The sequence below is a fragment of the Haematobia irritans genome, chromosome 1 (genome assembly GCF_050003625.1).
Source record: "Haematobia irritans isolate KBUSLIRL chromosome 1, ASM5000362v1, whole genome shotgun sequence".
Lineage (NCBI taxonomy): Eukaryota > Metazoa > Arthropoda > Insecta > Diptera > Muscidae > Haematobia > Haematobia irritans.
In genome coordinates this window covers 170,079,033-170,097,740 of record NC_134397.1, presented here as the reverse complement: position 1 = coordinate 170,097,740, position 18,708 = coordinate 170,079,033, and the positions used below count along the sequence as shown (strand labels likewise).

General features: G+C 32.0%; 2 protein-coding genes across 4 annotated transcripts; one reads left to right on the top strand and one right to left on the bottom strand.

Annotated features, from left to right (window-relative positions):
• Positions 1 to 1,308: 1,308 nt before the first annotated feature.
• On the bottom strand, positions 1,309 to 10,539 carry LOC142222122 (heterogeneous nuclear ribonucleoprotein A1-like 3). Of its 3 annotated transcripts, none has more exons than XM_075292083.1 (5): positions 10,384 to 10,539; positions 5,072 to 5,313; positions 4,689 to 4,933; positions 4,041 to 4,623; positions 1,309 to 1,490 (listed from the first exon to the last, which is right to left on the bottom strand). In XM_075292083.1, the coding sequence occupies exons 1-4, from the start codon at positions 10,435 to 10,437 to the stop codon at positions 4,052 to 4,054; spliced, it is 1,113 nt and encodes a 370-aa protein (XP_075148198.1). In that variant the 5' UTR covers positions 10,438 to 10,539; the 3' UTR covers positions 1,309 to 1,490; positions 4,041 to 4,051. The 3 variants fall into 3 exon arrangements, with proteins under 3 accessions (XP_075148198.1, XP_075148197.1, XP_075148199.1); XM_075292082.1 differs by lacking the exon at positions 1,309 to 1,490 and adding an exon at positions 2,041 to 2,400; XM_075292084.1 differs by lacking the exons at positions 1,309 to 1,490; positions 10,384 to 10,539 and adding exons at positions 2,041 to 2,400; positions 6,429 to 6,591.
• Positions 10,540 to 12,028: 1,489 nt separating this feature from the next.
• LOC142222121 (heterogeneous nuclear ribonucleoprotein 87F-like) lies at positions 12,029 to 18,067 on the top strand. Its single transcript, XM_075292081.1, has 5 exons — positions 12,029 to 12,216; positions 12,364 to 12,841; positions 13,466 to 14,020; positions 16,310 to 16,423; positions 16,753 to 18,067. The coding sequence occupies exons 1-4, from the start codon at positions 12,169 to 12,171 to the stop codon at positions 16,408 to 16,410; spliced, it is 1,182 nt and encodes a 393-aa protein (XP_075148196.1). The 5' UTR covers positions 12,029 to 12,168; the 3' UTR covers positions 16,411 to 16,423; positions 16,753 to 18,067.
• The last annotated feature ends 641 nt before the right edge of the window (positions 18,068 to 18,708 follow it).

The following is an 18,708-nucleotide window of genomic DNA, read 5'->3' as shown; positions in this document are numbered from 1 at the left end:
GGATTTTTCTACGTTTTTGCCACAATTCTTGTTTGGACTTATATATTTTTTAAATTTCCAACCAGAATTGGCGATACATCATTAATTTCATTGCAAAAATGCCTGTTTTTATTGTAAAAATAAATTTGTTTTTGACAATGTTTGGCGAACATCCGCTTCACCCAAAGAAATTTGTTAGTAGGGACAGCAGAAAAGTCTGCTAAAACAGCAGAAAGTCTGCTGAAAAAGGGACAGCAGTCACTGTTTGCTGAAATAGCAAACATTTCCTGCTATTTTTTATGAGCTTGTAAGTATGTTACAGTGCAAAAATATACCAAAAATTACTTTTGGTTCTTAAATATGCTTTGGGGAAAAATTTATAACTTAAAAATTTTATAATTTATTGTTCATTAGGCCCTGATGTACAAAAATATAACAGCAGACATCGACTGCTGTTATTTGCAGACTTTTTTCTATGAGTGTTGTTTTACTGACTGTGTTTTCACTTTAAGGTGGGTATTAAGTTCGAGTTTAGCCGCTAAAAACGTCATTTTTTCACGATTACTTTTCTTTAATAATCCATTTTAAGGAATACAAACTTTGTGAAAATTTGCTTTGGTCTTTTCCCCATCAAGTTATAATAAAATTTGCAACAAATACGTATAATTTCATGCATTTTTCTTACTGATTTAATTTTCACTTTAGCGATTTTAGCGGCTAAACTCGAACTTAATACCCCCCTTTAGTGAAAAAATGACGATTTTATCGGCTAAACTCGAACTTAATACTCACCTTTAGTCAAATCTAGATTAAAAAGGCAATGCGTATCAATTCAGTTAAATTATTTGCTTTTAATTGAACGATTTTAATAAAGTAACCGCGGAAATTTTAACGCGAAAAGCGAGCATAGTACCGGCCTTATGAGGGTAATTTTTTTCCAATTAATAGGGTCATGTCAATGATAGTGGTTCGGATGCGATTGTAGTTTTAGGTTTTAGTTTACCGGATGGCGTGGCATTGATATTCCATTTTGAAGAGACATCGACAGATGTCGTCAAAATTTATTTTTTTTTATTTTCCCTACCAAATAAACTATTCGTTTAATATAATTTCACGTAATTTGTGCTATGAACTCCGTTTAATAAATTATAATGATGTTTTTATGCTGTATTTTTTTCTCGGCCATTTCTTGGAAAGCTTTCATTTTTATACATGAATTTATTCATTAAAATAGTTCCCAATGTTTTATTAAATGCGTTTGTTTCCATACATAAAATTGTGATATAACCCTTACATTGGTGTTGTTTGGTTAAAATTAAACAAAATTGATTAAGTTTACGGTTATTTTTTTATTAATTTGAATTCAGTTATAGTTACAACTAATTGAAAAACATCTATAAATATGAACACAAAGTGGTAATACTTACTACGATTATCCGTTTTCATCAAAAGCCTGTCAACACGCTCATAGCAAAAATAGAACCATCTCCCATTTGGTTAATGCACTGATTCTGCTTGAAAGAGATATTGAAATAGTTGAACTGGTCAAAAAAATATTCAACGTTATATTATCTAGTATATAACAGGGAAATGTATTTATACAAATACAACTAGAACTGTGTTTAGAGATATAAAGCATATTGAATACGAAAAACAGCAGTGTAAGGAATATTTCCCTGTTTAAAAAAAATAGCTACTCTTTAGATTTCAATAGAATTTTAAAGCTGGCTACTATGGAATATAATTGCGTATATCTTAACAAATTTGCAACAATAAGGGTAAATCAAGATTAAAAAAGTAAATACGTTGAAAAATAAATTGTACCAAATATTAGTTATATGTATATAACACATTTATGACCATTATTTTATAATATATACTACAACAAATATTTTCCATATACTATAGAATATAATGAATTCCAATGGCCACTTTTTCTCCATGTAATGAATGTACGTTGATCGGCATATAAGAATTGCAACGTATGGTTGTTCACATCTTGAGTAGGGTTTAATTTGGAGCGAATACATAGTCTTAGAATATTAAATAAAACGTTACAAATAGTATATTTCTTATTTATTGAAATTATATTAAAATTTTATGAAGTAAAAAACACAAAAAATTGATTTCAGGAATAAGGTCTTTCAATAATATTAATATTAAATTTTTCATGTTTTCTGATGTCCATTACGGGGTTTGACCGTATCAGCATTGCCGTCCATTTCTGTATTTCCAACATACAAATATATGTACATATGTAGCATAAATAGTAGTTCCTTCTAGTAATAATGTCCTCCCTCTAGTGTGTTGCGTTGTCACTTAGTTTATGGATATAAGTTGTCCTTAATTTTCTTGATATACTCTTATATAAGTTGTACATAAAGAAAATCTATATAATCTATATATCTGAGATAGTACTACCTATATAAAAATAAAGAAAAATATAATTTGTATAATATATATTAAATTTATTATGTGTGTAAATATGTATGTACTATAATATAATAGAGATGGATTTTTACAGTTTCCTATAAATATTTAATTTGATGCCTTTCAAAAAGAAAAATATCACTTTAGTTATTTTTGTGAGAGAAGAAATGTAATAAAGGTCAACGAGGGTGAAATACGAAGTGGTCGCGTGCACCTTTGATTTCATTGACCCTTGTCTTATTTGAATATTTTTAAATTTATTTAAAATATTTCGTTTGAGTACTTTTGAATTTACGAATTTTCAACAACTTTAGAATGGTACAATTATTTGAACGACCATTTACAGAAAATAAAAAAATCAGAGTTAACTCCTAATAATTCCACAAGAAATAACCATACGAGACCTTGAGGAAAACTATTTTAATCAAGGGATAGAATTGCTAGAAAAGCGTTGGACTAAGTGTATTGAAGTTTCAGGAGATTATATTGAAAAATAAAAATATTTTTGAAAAACTAACTATTCTCTTTCATTGATAGGCTAAGAAGTTTCCGACCCGCACTCGTACATTGTGATGTTTAATTACTTACCTATATCTCCTAACATAAATGGTGAGGGCAAATGTTTTATATTTGTTTTCCTAAATTTAGTGGTATTCAAATCGTAATCTAAAATTTTGAAGATTTTATAATAAACTCTAGGAAAACACACAAATCGAAAAAAACAATAAATAATAAAAGAAATTGTATGTGAATGTTTTGTGAAGTTTTTACCGAACACATATTCAGTGGTGAAGATTTAGACGATAACACAGGGAAACAAAATTGAACTTTTTTGTGTTGATAAAATAAAAATGGGACAGTTTTGGTCTAGAAACAGTTTGCTCAATTGAATTGAAAAAAATTTTAAGCCGATTGAAAGATGTGAAAAGCGAAAATATCATTTTCCAATTGAAGAGCGAGTATTATTCTCTAATTCAGCTCAAAAATTTGAGTGCAGGTTTTTGTAATGTATTGAAAAAGTAAATCGTTTATCTAAGTAGTTTATAATCTTCATATAATACGCGTATACATAAACAACCACCCTAAAGTAGTACAAATAAAAGGATAACAATATCCTCCATTAATATTATAAGTACAAAATCAATACATAAATAACTACACTTATTAAAACATTTTAAGCTAATTCAAACAAAAGTGGAAGTGTGTGTTTCATTGATAACTTATACTATTTAGTGTTGCGAAGTCGCTATATGCAAACTCAGCAAAACACGCAATATGGTATCGCAGTTTATTGCGCTAGAATTATTCTACACAATATTAATCAAACTGTTCTAATAACTTTAGGGTAAGGGTAAAGAATCTTAGGTATATTTAATTGTATGGTTTTAGTGTAAGTTTGGATTTCATTAGTAATTGAATTTTCAACATTTTATAACAATTAACTTCAGATTTATATTACACGAAAAATTATATAAAATAATATTTAAATATACCTAAAGTTGTTTTATTTTACAGTGATTGATTGGGCATTTGTAGAAATAGGTAAGCAAATCCAATTTAATAACTAAGCTTTCAACAGAATTGTAACAGAAGCTACATACATTTTACATATTTCATGACGTTTAACTTACCTGTAGACATTTTATACACTATAGGGATTCATACGGTTTCCTTGTAAACTGTTGCTTTTTTGGGGGCCTCCGTTATAGGACTGTTGATAATTACCGAAATTTGTGGTAGGGCAGGGAGCAGCCTGAGCTGGTGCTGTCCATCCATTTGCAGGGGCACTATAACCATTTGCTGCTGGAGCTGGTGTGGCACTCCAGGTATTAGCTGCCGGAGGTGTTGCATACGACGCTGGTTGTCCCCACGCAGCTGGTGGAGGAGCAGCATATGCATTCCATGATTGGGGTGGAGCTGCACCTTGTGTTGGTGTTGCCGCATATCCACCGTAAGCAGCGGGTTGTTGTGGGTAGGTTGCTGTTGGAGGTGGATAACTCCATCCTGCATAGGCTTGTGGAGGTGGATAACTGTAAGCAGTTTGTTGTGGGTATTGCGCTTGTGAATATGCACCACCGGTTGTATCCACACCTTGAGGAGCTGCACCCATCGATCCATTTTGTTGTTGTAGTGCCAATCTCTTAGCTTGAACTTGTTTATAGTTGGATTTCTTCACATCGACAAGCATATATTTTATAGTATGTGTTTTACGTACTAAATAGAAGACAATATTATATCAGCATCAATTTTCGCATATATAATATAAAAATAATACTCACACACAACCTTGTCAACGACATCATAATCATCGAATTCTACAAACGCAAAACCACGTTTTCGACCGGTATTTTTGTCTACAAGGATATTCACTGACACGACTTTGCCGAATTGTTGAAAATATTCTTTAAGAGCTTCCTCATCATGGTAATCCTTCAAACCTCCCACAAAAATTTTTCGAACCATTCCATTGCTTTCACTTTTAGCTGTCTCCGTACGCGGCAAAGCACGTTTGGAGTCTATCGTCCTATTATATTTAAAATAATACAAAATTTGTATTATGTAATAATATTAAATAAATTAAAATAGATTCAATTCTATAAACACATTTTTCAGAAGAGATTTTGTTGGTCAAATACTATTGGAAATTAAATAATGACCTCACCTTCCATCGACAACGTGTGGTCTAGCGGCCTGTGCCTTGTCAACACTGGCTGTTGATTTAAAAGTAACAAAACCAAATCCTCTAGAACGTTTAGTTGCAGAATCGCGCATTATAACAATATCTTCAATTTCTCCGAATTGATAAAAGAAATTGCGAACCATGTCTTCATTGGTATTTGGCGTTAGACCGCCCAAAAACATTTTTCGGAGATAATCATCAGCCGCTGGAACCACAGGCTTTGCCTAAAAAGATTAGAATTAAAAATAATAATATACACAATTTCTTTTTATAATAGACAAGATCAACGACTTTAAAATATAATATTTTTATTGAATTATGCAAGAAATTAAGTTTGATCTGGTTCAAATAAGAACCATAAAATAATGGTTTATAGAAATGTTCTCCTTTTTTCGCAATGGACAAAAAAATGTGCTGAACATTTAGATTTGTGAAATGCCAATAAGTTAACATATATGTTACTAGAATGTCATAAGGAAGATCTACTTTGTTGGGTCCTTTTATAACATAACAATTGTGTACAAAGTTCCACGAGAAACCTAATTTGTTTCCAATGTTACTTTTCTTTAAAGTAATGCATTTATTGGTGCTTTGAATAAGTTATTTTCTTTTGTTTGTTTCTTTGATTAATTTTCGATTTTCACTCAGAAACATGATCTTATTAAACACCATAATTCAGAAAAAAATTATAGATTATGTAAAGATTTGAATTATTCAGAAATGTCAAATACGTTATTGAGAGGAGATAATCTACCACTAAAAACGTTTTGGCCTTCGGCTAACCAATAGAAAATATGATGGATGCCAAACGAAAATATTTTTTCGACAAACCCTAATGTACACACGTATGTAAATATATCACTACATAGTCACATGAAACAAAAACTGGCATTTGCAAAAATACTGTAAACTCCAAATGAATCTTATTCCTCGCAATTTTAGAAAAAAGAAGACGCAATTAATTTGTAATTTTGTATTTTTTGAAAGGTCTGCCTTTGGGTGCCTACGCTGGAATTAAAAGTTAATCATATAGAATAGAATTCAAATCTTGACACAATTTTCCACTTCTTTAAGTGCACAATATTATTTCTACCACCTGTTTAATAAGATATCTTAAATCTATACACGCATATACATACAAACATACATACAATTAATTTAAGTACATATGTAGTTGCTATATATTACTGGGCACTCATCTTTGACGATATTGTGCACATACTTGTAAGCATGTCTGCCTGTGTATTTTTATTGTTAGAAAGCAAACGTTAACAATAAACTTGCATTCGTCATCATTTGACTTCTATTCAATCGAAATAATTATTATAGCTTAACGTACCTCGGCTTTTTCTTGATTTTCATAAGACATGTCTAAGGACAATGTTTACTCTTATACAAAGGTGTAAATATATTCTATTGTAGACGTAAATACAATAAAAAATAAAGGATGTATGAAAAAACTGTAAGACAAAACGACAAATTGTTATAGTGGTTGGGTTTAGGGTAGATTGAAAGTAAAATACAAAACAGTGTTGTATTATTCCGTAGATGTACAGAGTTGATCTTTTAAGTTTTTACATTGTTCATAGTTCACTACTTATATATTGTAATTAAAGGTAAGTACTATGTTTAGTTTTCAAGCTGAAAACATGCTTTATTCCACGGTTACTATTTTAAATAATTTAATTTAGAAATAAAAAATGTTTCGCAATCAATGCCTTGGGCCTTATCCATCCATAATTTGACGAGACTTCATAGAGATATAAAAGGCTTAATATATATTTTGTACTTTAAATAGTTTTTAAATAATTTATACCTTCGAAGCATAATTTTATTTTAAAATAAAATTATGCTTCGGAAATTAATTTAAAAAATTTTTCACAACAAAATAGAAAATTTGGACCAATTCAGGTAATTTTTTTTAGTTTTACACCATGAATTTAAAAATGGTATTAATCAATCAGCAAACGATGTCACCAAATCTAATAATGGACAATTTGACCATATACAAGTGGTTGATGATTTATCCTACGATTAAGTACTAATCGGTGTATAATAAACTGGCCATTAGACTATAATATCAGTTCCCATCTCTTATGAATTATACTGTCCGATTATGAGTTCAATAATAAGGGAAGATATTCCTATAGTCGAGTCCGAAAGGCGTGGCAAGCTTTGAAAGCTCTTAGGGAAGAAATTTAAGAACTCATAAAGCCGGCTAAAATATTTTAAAGTTTATATATTTAAAAAAGTAGCTAAAATGTTTCTTTTTGGATTCGGAAGTGATGCCAAATTGACGCAGAAGCGATGAATTTATCATGGACTTGTCATAGGACGGATGTCCACCATTTCAGCAGCCGCTACTCTGAATTTGCATCACTTTTTAAGATGTGAGGTGAATTCAGTGTTTTGGATGTGAATTAAGAAATTTTGTGATATATTGACAAATAAATATTTTTTTATGATTTTTACCCCCATTTTCATAAAGCTCCGTTAGTGTTCTGTTAACTAACCAACTTTTGAACCGTATTATGGACGAAGCTGTCATCTTGCATATATATTCCATATGCCAGTTAGGAACTTAACTGACGAAAATTTTTCAGTTAAAGTTAACTGGAGAGAAGATATTTGCAATTTGATTTCTGTTAACTGGCAGTTAAAGCCTAACGGAGCTACATGAAAATGGCCGTTAATGCATTATAACGCTTGTCTGGAACGTTTGTCAACAAATATTTTCAAAAATTCGGAATTTTTTATTTTTATTTTCATTATGTAATTTGAAGCCACATAGCGGCCAATTTATGTAAATTACAATGGACTACTAACCGTGACTAAAGTATAATTGAAGTTGTGACAATGTGAAAATATATGCGAGTATATAAAAAGTATAATTACATATATAAGGTATAAAATAGATTAATTAATAATATGACAAAAAATGAAATATGACAATTATAATTAATAATATGATAAAAAAAATATAAAAAAAATGAAATATGACAAAACATTTTTAGTTCCCATTATGATTGAAAAAAGACAAAATAAGAAAATATTATTTACTCAAACAAGCACAACAAAGCAGCACTACTAACTCGAGTTTGGATAAGCTTCATGCAGGTGATCCAAGATGATCGAGTAATCTTTTACGATATGTCGAATCAGAAATCGAGAAGTCCTTTAAATTAGAAGGGAGACAGTTATATGATCTGGCGATTCTAGCCTGAAATGACTTGTCCATATGACCTCTGGCAAGAGGTACAACAATCTGATTTCTGATTTCGCCGCGATCGGCCAAATGAAAATAAGTCCACGAGAAATCGAGGTGACTGAGCACTGAAAATTTTGTGGAAAAGAACAAGTGATCTGAAGTCAATAAAACTCGAAAATGGGCACCCCAGGAAATCCTGGACATGAGGAGATATGTGGTCATATCGACGCAATGAATGTAGATAACGGACTATTCTATGAATTGCTAGTTTAACTTTCCTTATGTTACCAGCATTTGTGCCACAAAAAACCTCAATGCCGTATAGAATATTGGGCATTGCCAAAGCATGTACAAGTCTCTTTTTGAATGAAAAAGGCAGCATCAAATCAGAGTTGTACAATTGGCGTAGAGTCAAATTCGTTTGACTAATAACATTGTCTATATGTAGATCTCCGTTTATAAGCTTAAATGCTGTAATTTTTTTCTGCCTACGAAGTTTCCGACATATGTATGTCAATTTTGACGCAGCTTGATGCAAATGATCGTTTAAGAACACTCTTCCAGCAGTATTTTCTCCAAGAACAGTAGAAAGTAATAATGGATCGCCATTGTAATAGTTTGCCATGAGTACATCCCGGGTGTAAATGCAATTAAGTTTTTCTAGAAAGGATTTATCATTTTTTCGGCTAAATTTAAATAATTTTTACCAGTTTATTAATTTAATCTGTTTTTAACCTATTTGAAACAACAAAAAACAAATTTCCCATTAAAAGCAAGTTATAAAAAAATTGACTCAAATGAACTTTCTGTGGAGTTAAAATAAAGAACATCTTTGGGAGGGCATTTTTGGAAGTTCTTTTAAAGTTGTGCCTTGAGAAGGACTTCCAAATTTTTTTGCTGGGTTTAAAAAAATTTGCAATCTATGAACTCGTAAAGGTAAGTACTATGTTCGCTTTTCGCGTTGAAATTTTCGCGGTTACTTTATTAAAACAGTTCAATATAAATCAGATAAATTAACTCAATTTATGCACAGTTTCTTGTTCCTCTAGATTTCGGCAAGACTTTACAGGAATGAGTTTGTTTTAATTTATAATTTTGATTATTTAAGGAAACGTAATCGCGAAAATAAAGTGGTTTTCAACTCAAAAAAGGGACATAGTACACACCTTAACTCAGAATACGGGGAGTAGTTTAAACAGCCTTTCAGTCACTTAACACTTATTGCAAAAATAAGCATACCCATTGTTCTGTTATACAATATTCAACATTTTCAAAGTGAATTCATAAAGGGAATGAAATAAATATTCATTACTTTTGCAGATAAGCTCAACCCACCAATAAATGGAACGTTGGAATGGGTTATTTGTGTTAATGCTCAATGTTTCAAGCAAAGAATGTCGCTCTTAATATGTAATCCTGTATATCAAAGACCTCAGCTATGTTTTTGATACCGCCGGCATAACCTCTTAATTATGTCTGGACTGTTTCGATGTAGTCATCCAAAGCGTAACTTACAGTGCGAGATTTAGGAGACACATTTTATAACGGTCTTATAACATATCTCCTAAGGCGTTTCAATTGTAATTAGAGCAAAGAAACGAAACAAGTTACCAATTCGCACATTTCACCAAACCTTTTCCAATCATTGCTACATGGCATTGACACACCCATCCAAATTCCTCTATCTCGCATATTTTTTCTTTTTGTAATAATTGTAATACCGACTGTATGCAGATGAAAAAATTCTCTTTCTTGTGTCTATGTAAACTGTTGACATGGATGTTACATCCCTCCAGTAATGTGTACATCTTTTCCTAGGGTATCTTTGTTAAAAAGGTATATCTGAATAATATAGTAATTTTTCTCATTACAATATTCTTGGACATCCAATGGTAATGGTTTATATTAGTTGTTAGAGAAAAGGCGTTTAACTACGTAGATAGTTTAGCCTTAAGATTACGAAAATAGACAATTTTATTTGAAAAAATTGACTAAAACACTGATTTGAAGTTATTAATATGCAATGCAAATCATTTATTACAATATACACAAATACATATATATTACAATATACCACAAATTTTACCTGTTCATTTTTTTCATAATCATATGAATGTTCACCATTCTCGTTTTTTATCATAATTTCAATTATTTAATATAAACACTTAACACTGTGAAATATATGTACTAAGAGCGTCTTCAGTATATATACTATTCCACGATTCCAACTAATTGAAGAAGAAGAAGAAGTAAAGAAGCATACCCCGCATACCCCTCCCTTAGACGAACATATGACCACAGGACATATATCGGGATCGGTGTCGTAAAAATTGACGCCGTTCAAGCGGGTCAGACGCCATTCAAAATGTGTGTCCCCTGCATACCCTCATACGACCCCCTCTCTATGACAATCATATGCCACATCTTTAAATATGTTCATCATAAGCAATTCTCAAAAATCATACCGAAATAAGCATCAGTACGGGTACACTTATTTTAAGGTAGAAGCATAAAGTCAGTTGATAAAATCACAGAATGAGCCAGACTATACGTTTTTCCGGATGGAATGTCTGTGTTTGTAAAGAATCTTACAGTGTGGCCAATCGATACGGATTGTCAGCGATGACTAAATAATAGGTAAAAGTATTATAGATCCCTTAAACATGCAGCAGTATCGATTATGTCTTCGGACTTAACTTATAATGTGGCCAATATATGGGATATGTTCGACACGACCACTGTCGTCCAGATAAACTTATAGTCTGCAAGGCGCATTACATTCTAGATGGCGCATTACGGCCAAACGCACAGCGCTGTATGCAGAGTTGTTTTTATTTTATTAAAGGGGACCTTATACGGTCGGATAAACCCTGCGACACAACACGTTGCGGAGACTAATCCGCTAGTATAAGGCCATGTTCAAAACAACTTTGATTTTTTCTGGTTAAAGGTGGGTATTAAGTTCGAGTTTAGCCGCTAAAAACGTCATTTTTTCACGGTTACTTTTCTTTAATAATCCATTTTAAGGAATATAAACTTTGTGAAAATTTGCTTTGGGCTTTTCCCCATCAAGTTATAATAAAATTTGCAACAAATACGTATAATTTCATGCATTTTTCTTACTGATTTAGTTTTCACTTTAGCGAAAAACTCGAACTTAATACTCACCTTAAGGCCGGTATGCACCTCTAGCGATATTTTCGGTAGCAAAAATTTATTTAAGTCTACAACAAAAAAACAGGGCTGTGTACACAAATTTTAAACCAGCTAATCGCTTTTAAAAATTGTTAATATATGTTCCAAATATTCCTCAAATAAATTGTTTATTATTTACAGACCTTTTAAAACTTTTACGCACACAATGATTGTAATAAATAAAATGATTGCTGCCAAAATATGCTTTTGACAACCCTGTTATTTTCATTAGAGGTGCGTACCAGCTTACGAAATTGAACGCTACCGAAAATTTCGTTAGCATAAATAGCAATGCATTTCTTATGGTAATGAAATTTTTCGCTAGAGGTGCATACCGGCCTTTAGGACGCATTACATTCTGGACGGCGTAGTACGGCCAAACATACAGGGCTGTATGGAGAATTGTTTTTATTTTGTTAACTGTACCCTATAATTAGTGCACCCTGTTAATGTGTATTGTAATAGATTAGGTTAGTTGCGTGCGTAACGAGTTGCCACATTGCCATTTATCGCACATCCGCTTTGGACATTTCCATTTTCTGGTGTAGATATTTTCCCTGCTGCTCATTCGTACTTTTTCTCTCGGACGTGGAACATCTTTTTGTGTAGTAGTTTCGTAACACGAGTGAAATATATTTTAATTAGTGATTACAAAATACAATTCAATTAAAAATCTATGGGAAAAATGACCAATCAAAACGGAAATCAGAATAATGACAACGATGTGAGTAGAATTGAAGTTATTTCTGGTTTATTACGTTAGATAGTCTAGAAAATTCTTTAGAAGAAGCATTTCCGCCATTTTGTTTTTCTCCGTTTGGTTTATAGTGCGTGGTATACATACAATATTTTTTCCATTTTATATTTTTAGGAGCAAATTACTGAACCAGAGCAATTCCGTAAATTGTTTATTGGTGGTCTAGATTACCGTACCACTGATGAAGGATTGAAGTCTCATTTTGAAAAATGGGGCCGTGTTGTCGATGTAGTAGTAATGAAAGATCCCCGCACTAAGAAATCACGTGGTTTTGGTTTCATTACATACTCCAAATCGTCTATGGTTGATGATGCTCAACAGGCTCGCCCACATAAAATCGATGGTCGTGTTGTTGAACCCAAACGTGCCGTGCCACGTCAGGATATTGACAATCCCAATGCAGGGGCCACCGTGAAGAAGGTATTTGTGGGTGGTCTTAAGGATGAACATGATGAACAATGCTTGCGTGACTATTTCAACAAATACGGCAATATTGTGGAAATTAATATTGTCATGGATAAAGAAACTGGCAAGAAACGTGGATTTGCTTTTGTTGAATATGATGATTATGATCCTGTCGATAAAATTGTGTGTAAGTAAATACGATTCTCTGTAGATCTTTGATGTAGATTTACGTCGTGTATCTATCTGTCTGTTGTATGTGAGACACTGGCAATATACTAAATTCTCTATACATCTGTGCATTTTTGTATGTATACATGTATATATTTCTGCTCCTTATGCTGCGTGTTTACCCCAAGCTTGGTTTGGGACTTCAAATGTTTTCCCTTGTGTAGGCATATTAAAGGAAAACATTTAAAAACCTAAAACAGCCCTTGGTGTGCACAACGTTTTACTACAAGAGGAATTTTTGGACTTTCCAACAAAATATGGCTTAGAAATTCGGAAAACCCGCTTATGACAGATAGTTCTGTCGGCGCAAAAAATACCCTTACTATTTATTATATCACAGTTTCCCTGACACAAATTGACAAATGCATTCAAAATTTGATCAGTTCCTTTCTATAAAGCTGTGAGATAAATTCAAGCGTCGGCTTTTGCTATGTTATACGAATTTTTCATTCATATTCGATTTAACACGCAGCCTCGCTACAAAAAAATTAAAAAAAAAAAAAAACATTATAGAATATCTTAAAAAAGTTTTCAAACCTTGTATTTATACTGTGTTTTTGCTTTTTTTGTTCTACATTTTCAGTGCAAAAGGCCCACACGATCAAAAATAAAACCCTTGATGTGAAAAAAGCATTGCCCAAAAATGACATGGGTGGTCCTCAAGGAGGCGGCGGTGGAAATATGGGTGGTCGAGGCGGTAATATGGGTCGTGGTGGTAACATGGGAGGCCGTGGTGGTAACATGGGACGCGGCGGTAATATGGGTCGTGGCGGTAATATGGGCAACAATGGTATGGGTGGTGGTGGCGGCTGGAATGGCGGTGGCAACAATTGGGGTGGCAATTTCAACAATGGTGGAGGTTTCAATGGCGGCCCCGGTAATAACGGCGGTGGTTGGGGTGGAAATAATATGGGTCCTTGGGATAACAATGGCGGCGGCGGTGGTGGCTGGAACAATAACGGTGGTAACTTCGGCGGACCAAGCGGTGGTGGTACTGGTAACAGCGGTAATTGGGGTAACGATGATTTCGGTTCAGGCGGTTATCAACAAAATTATGGTGGTGGTCCACAACGTGGCGGTAATTTCGGAAACAATCGTATGCAGCCATACGGAGGAAGTAATTTCGGGAACAAAATGGGTAAGTAAATAAATTTGTAAAAATTCTAAAAAATCAGCTTTGAATTTCAATGGTATGTTTTAAAATTAAGAAATGATCAAAAAATATGTTGTGATCATAAATGAACAATGGATAGCTCTCAAAAATTAAAACAAAAAATCATGATGTTTGATTATCCCATTAAAATTAACTGTCATAATGTAGGCGAGCGAGGATGTCCACTTGTGAGAACTTTTACTACAAATCTACTATGTTTTCATTACACAGTTCCCTGACACCTTTTGCAAATGATTTCCAAATTTGTGAAATTTTTTATAAACTGTAAGAGTAAGAATATGGCGTCGGCTTTTGCTATGTTATTCGAATTGATTTATGATGTATTCGTTGTAACACGCAGCCTCGCCACATTTTTATAAAAAATAAACTATAATATTCAACAATATTGAAAATACTGACAATTTTATTAACTATCATTAACATACTACCGCCTTCGTTCGACTGATCTGCTAAATTATTATAATAAAATACTAATTAAATATTGTCGATAATAAATGTAAAAGCCTCTAGTCAAAAGAAGCGACAGCAAGAATAAAAGTTATTGCGTCTAGGGCATCCTTGTTACTTGTATTATTTAAAACACAGTCCCAGCTCCGGGTAAAATTCTTAATAATTCTAACCGGCGTTTCATGACTGTAAGAGAAATGTCGGAAACTATCATATCTGTGTTGATTTGTATGTATGATTGCAAATTGATGAAAACGTATTTGCCACAATAAGTATCGATAACTATTCTATACGTTTCTGCCTTTACTTGTTTTATATTCGATTTATTGTCTTAGAAGCAAGCATGCTATTTTTATTGGAATAGACTATGATTTTATTCTTGCACTATGTAAAATACAGTCCCAGCTCCGGACAAAATTCTTAATAATTCTGATCGGCGTTTCATGACTGTAAGAGGAATCACATGGCAACTATTATATCTGTGTTGATTTGTACGAATTGCAAATTGATGAAAACGTATTTGCCACAATTAGCATCAAAAAATTTCGAATATTGATCCATCCTTCATATGAAGAAATATGCATATGTCGACCATCTTTGCTTAGGTTTACGTGGGTCAACTTTGTTACACATAATATAGTGGATAATATTTTGCTCATGACCTAATATTCGGTACACACAAAACAAAATTATTCTGAAATGTCTTCAATTACAGAAATGATAGTATCAATTAAAAAATTGAAAGTCAATTAAAAAATTGATTGATCTAATTAAAAAATTAATTGATACTGTGATTGATTTTTGTTTCAATTATAAAAATTTGTTAAATCAATTAAATATTTAATTGAATATTTTTTAAAGCTCATTTAAGACTTTAATTGAAAAAAAATTCGTGAAATTTTTTTCTGTGTACATGCACAATATTTTTGGTAGGGTTCGTGCACACTAACGAACTGCAATAATATACCCACGCACGAAAATTTTTTGAAGACTGGTCACTTGTGGAACAGTTTTATTCACGCAGACTCACGAGTGGATTATTTTCCTGACACATTCACGTACAGCAATTGATTATTTAATCACGCTCACGTACACTCACGCTGTTGCCTTTTGCGTGACTTGGGTGTGAGTCACCAATATTTTCACGAGTCACGACATTTTGTGTCATTGTCTGGTGGTGCCTGCGCGCAAAGTTGAAATAATTAAACTTTGTGATCAAAATCAGTAATATTGTTACATATGGGAAAAGATAGTATATATATTTTTTAAGATAGTAGCTTATCAATGCCGGTACTAAGCTGTTTCACAAATGATTATCAAAACTATTCCTCCTATTTATGCTAGGGTTAGGCAGTACTAGTTCTACATAGTATAATTAGATATGGTGTGTGTCATATATCATGATATACAATTGTATCCTATAAGATATTGCTCATATAAATATAGCACAATATATAGCATATTTATGTAGATCTCATCATATAATTAGATAGTTTGTTATTATTAGATATAATTTGATATTTAAATTCCAATGCGGGTTTATTAAATTAACTAATTAGACATATGAACATATGTTGAAATTCAAAGTAACATTTACTACACAGTCCCAGCTCCGGGTGAATTTTTTAATAATTACATCCGGCGTTTCATGACTGTAAGATAAAATTTGCACTTACAATATCATTGTTGATTTATATTTTGTTATTGTAAATTGATGAAAATGTATTTGCCACAATTTTTTGCTTACACATAAAAATAACTATTGCATACTTCGAACACATATTTAATTTGTAAACTTATTTTCAGGAGGTGGAAATCAAGGCAATTTCGGTGGTAGTGGCGGTGGTTTCAATAGTGGCCCAATGGGTGGTGGTGGCGGCGGTAATGTGGGCAATCGAAGATACTAGGGGAATAACTAAGGTAAGTTTCTACCAATATATCAAATTTTATAAATTTTATTTTGTTTTTTGCAAAAATCTTTAGTAAATAAAAATTTATGTAGGATATTAACTCTAGCAAAATTTCAGGGACACAGAAATGTCATTGCTAGTTTGTTGGTTTGTTTTGCCTAGAGAGCAGCATTCTCAAAACATCAAATTGTTCATTCCGAAATAAGTTATTATTTGGATTTTTGTTTGGTTTTATTTTGTTTTTTCCACCTCTCCTCTACTTATAATAACTAGAGACATACTCTTTATATTATGAAATCAATGATTAATTTTCTTTATTCTTACAACATGTTTTTATAGGTCTTGTATAAAAATTCCCAAGTCGAAAAAATGTATAAAATCCATACAAAAATCAAAGCCACAGACAGTTACAGTTTAACCACATTGAGAAACAGTTACAGAATTAAATAGATAAAAGATCACATTCTTATCAATCACAAGCTCCTTCCAAGTCATCAGTAAATCAGTAATGAGAGGAAGAAAGAGTTTTTTCCAAACACAGGCAACCAGCAGTTATTAAGGAAGATGAACAGTTGATAGTGGACAAATAACGAAAGGAAGAGATGAAGATGAAGAAAATGAGCAAACAGCAGCACAGAGTTGAAAAAAAGTAAAAAAGAACGACAAAACTAAAATCTACTTATGTAATAAGATCAGAGCAGAATATTGGATATGATTGATTTGTTCTCTACGAAAGGAAAGAAGTATATCTTCCTCTTTTGTTTCTCACAAAGATGTTAGTGTATAGTAGTGAAGTAATAATGCATTCAATCATCAAACATATACTATTTACAATAATTTCTCGAGGACAGAATCCAGAATCCAGTAGAAAATTGCAAAAGTAGTCTATGAATTGTAAGCTATGTGTTGTTGTTTTTCTTCAAGAAATACCTTGTCTGTTCAGCAGCATATATATAAATATTGAAAAGGATGAAAGAGGATATTTTCCCTTTTGGTAACTGTCATCAACAAGATTTTTAGAAATAGTAAAACAAAATAGATAATATTTCTCATTAAGTGTGTCCTGAGTATTCTTGCACGTATGATATCTAAAACTTGGATATGTGCTGCATCTTATTTTCATTTGATTATAAGTTTTTGGGGCGACGTCCTTTGTTAGTCGTCTGCCCCAATAGTAGATTTTAAGCTATTTCATATAAAAATATATAGTTATTAAGTTCTTTTAGTTTACTAAAACAACAACAACAACATATGTGGCAATCTTATGTTAATTTTTTTTAACAGAAATATAGAACCTTCTGATGATAATGATGAGAGGGATAAGAAAGAAGAAATCAGAGATTATTATGCATTCATAATTGTATTAGTAGATTTATAGTTTGAAAATTTCTATGTTAGCATTTGACGAGAAAATCCTAAGATTAACAATGTAAACAACAGCAGATTCTCGATTAATTTTCTCTGTAGTTTTTCTTTATAATACAACTACGCTATTTTAATCTAAATTTATTCTGTAAGAGTTTTAATGCGTGATTGACTTCAGATTTTTTTATAAGCTATCATCTGTTAGCCACAACAGACAAAGAACAAAATAAAGTCTATGTATATATATTTATATTACATTATGGAAATGTAAAGAAATTTTAGAAAATCATTCGTATGCTTTTCTTTTTTTAATTTGAGAGATCTTTTATTTATTTTATGATATTGATGACAGAGTTTGTTGTACAGTAACATAGGGCAACAGTGATGTTTTGGTCATCGAAAGCTTATTTTTTTAAACTTATTGGTCTTTGTGACATTAGCTTAATGAATGTATCTTGGGATAGATATCTTGATAATTTTATATAATTTTAATAATTTTTCCGCGGAGTACATTCGTAATAATTATGCTTTTTTTCTACGTTGATATGACTGTCTGATATCTATGCCAGATGTCACATTAAACTATTGTAAAAAAGCTGAAAACTCTTCGTTAAGGCATCGTCGCATATAAAATTGACACTTCGTGAGTTTTTCACTAAATACTCAAGCAATATCCCATAATCATATTCGCATGTGCAATAAACGATATTCCAGAAATTTGTCACCTCTATCGAAATTTCAGCTACCCATAAGAAACGCACAGGTATTTTTGCTGAGGCGTTGTTATCGATTTTTTGATTAATTCATATATCAAAAATCCAATGTTATTTTCTTTTAGAAGCGTTTATAGAAATCATGCTTCTCACACACATTCTATTAGGGCAAGGCAAATGCTCTGTTAGTTTGTTACTGCATCTTTTTAGTGAACCA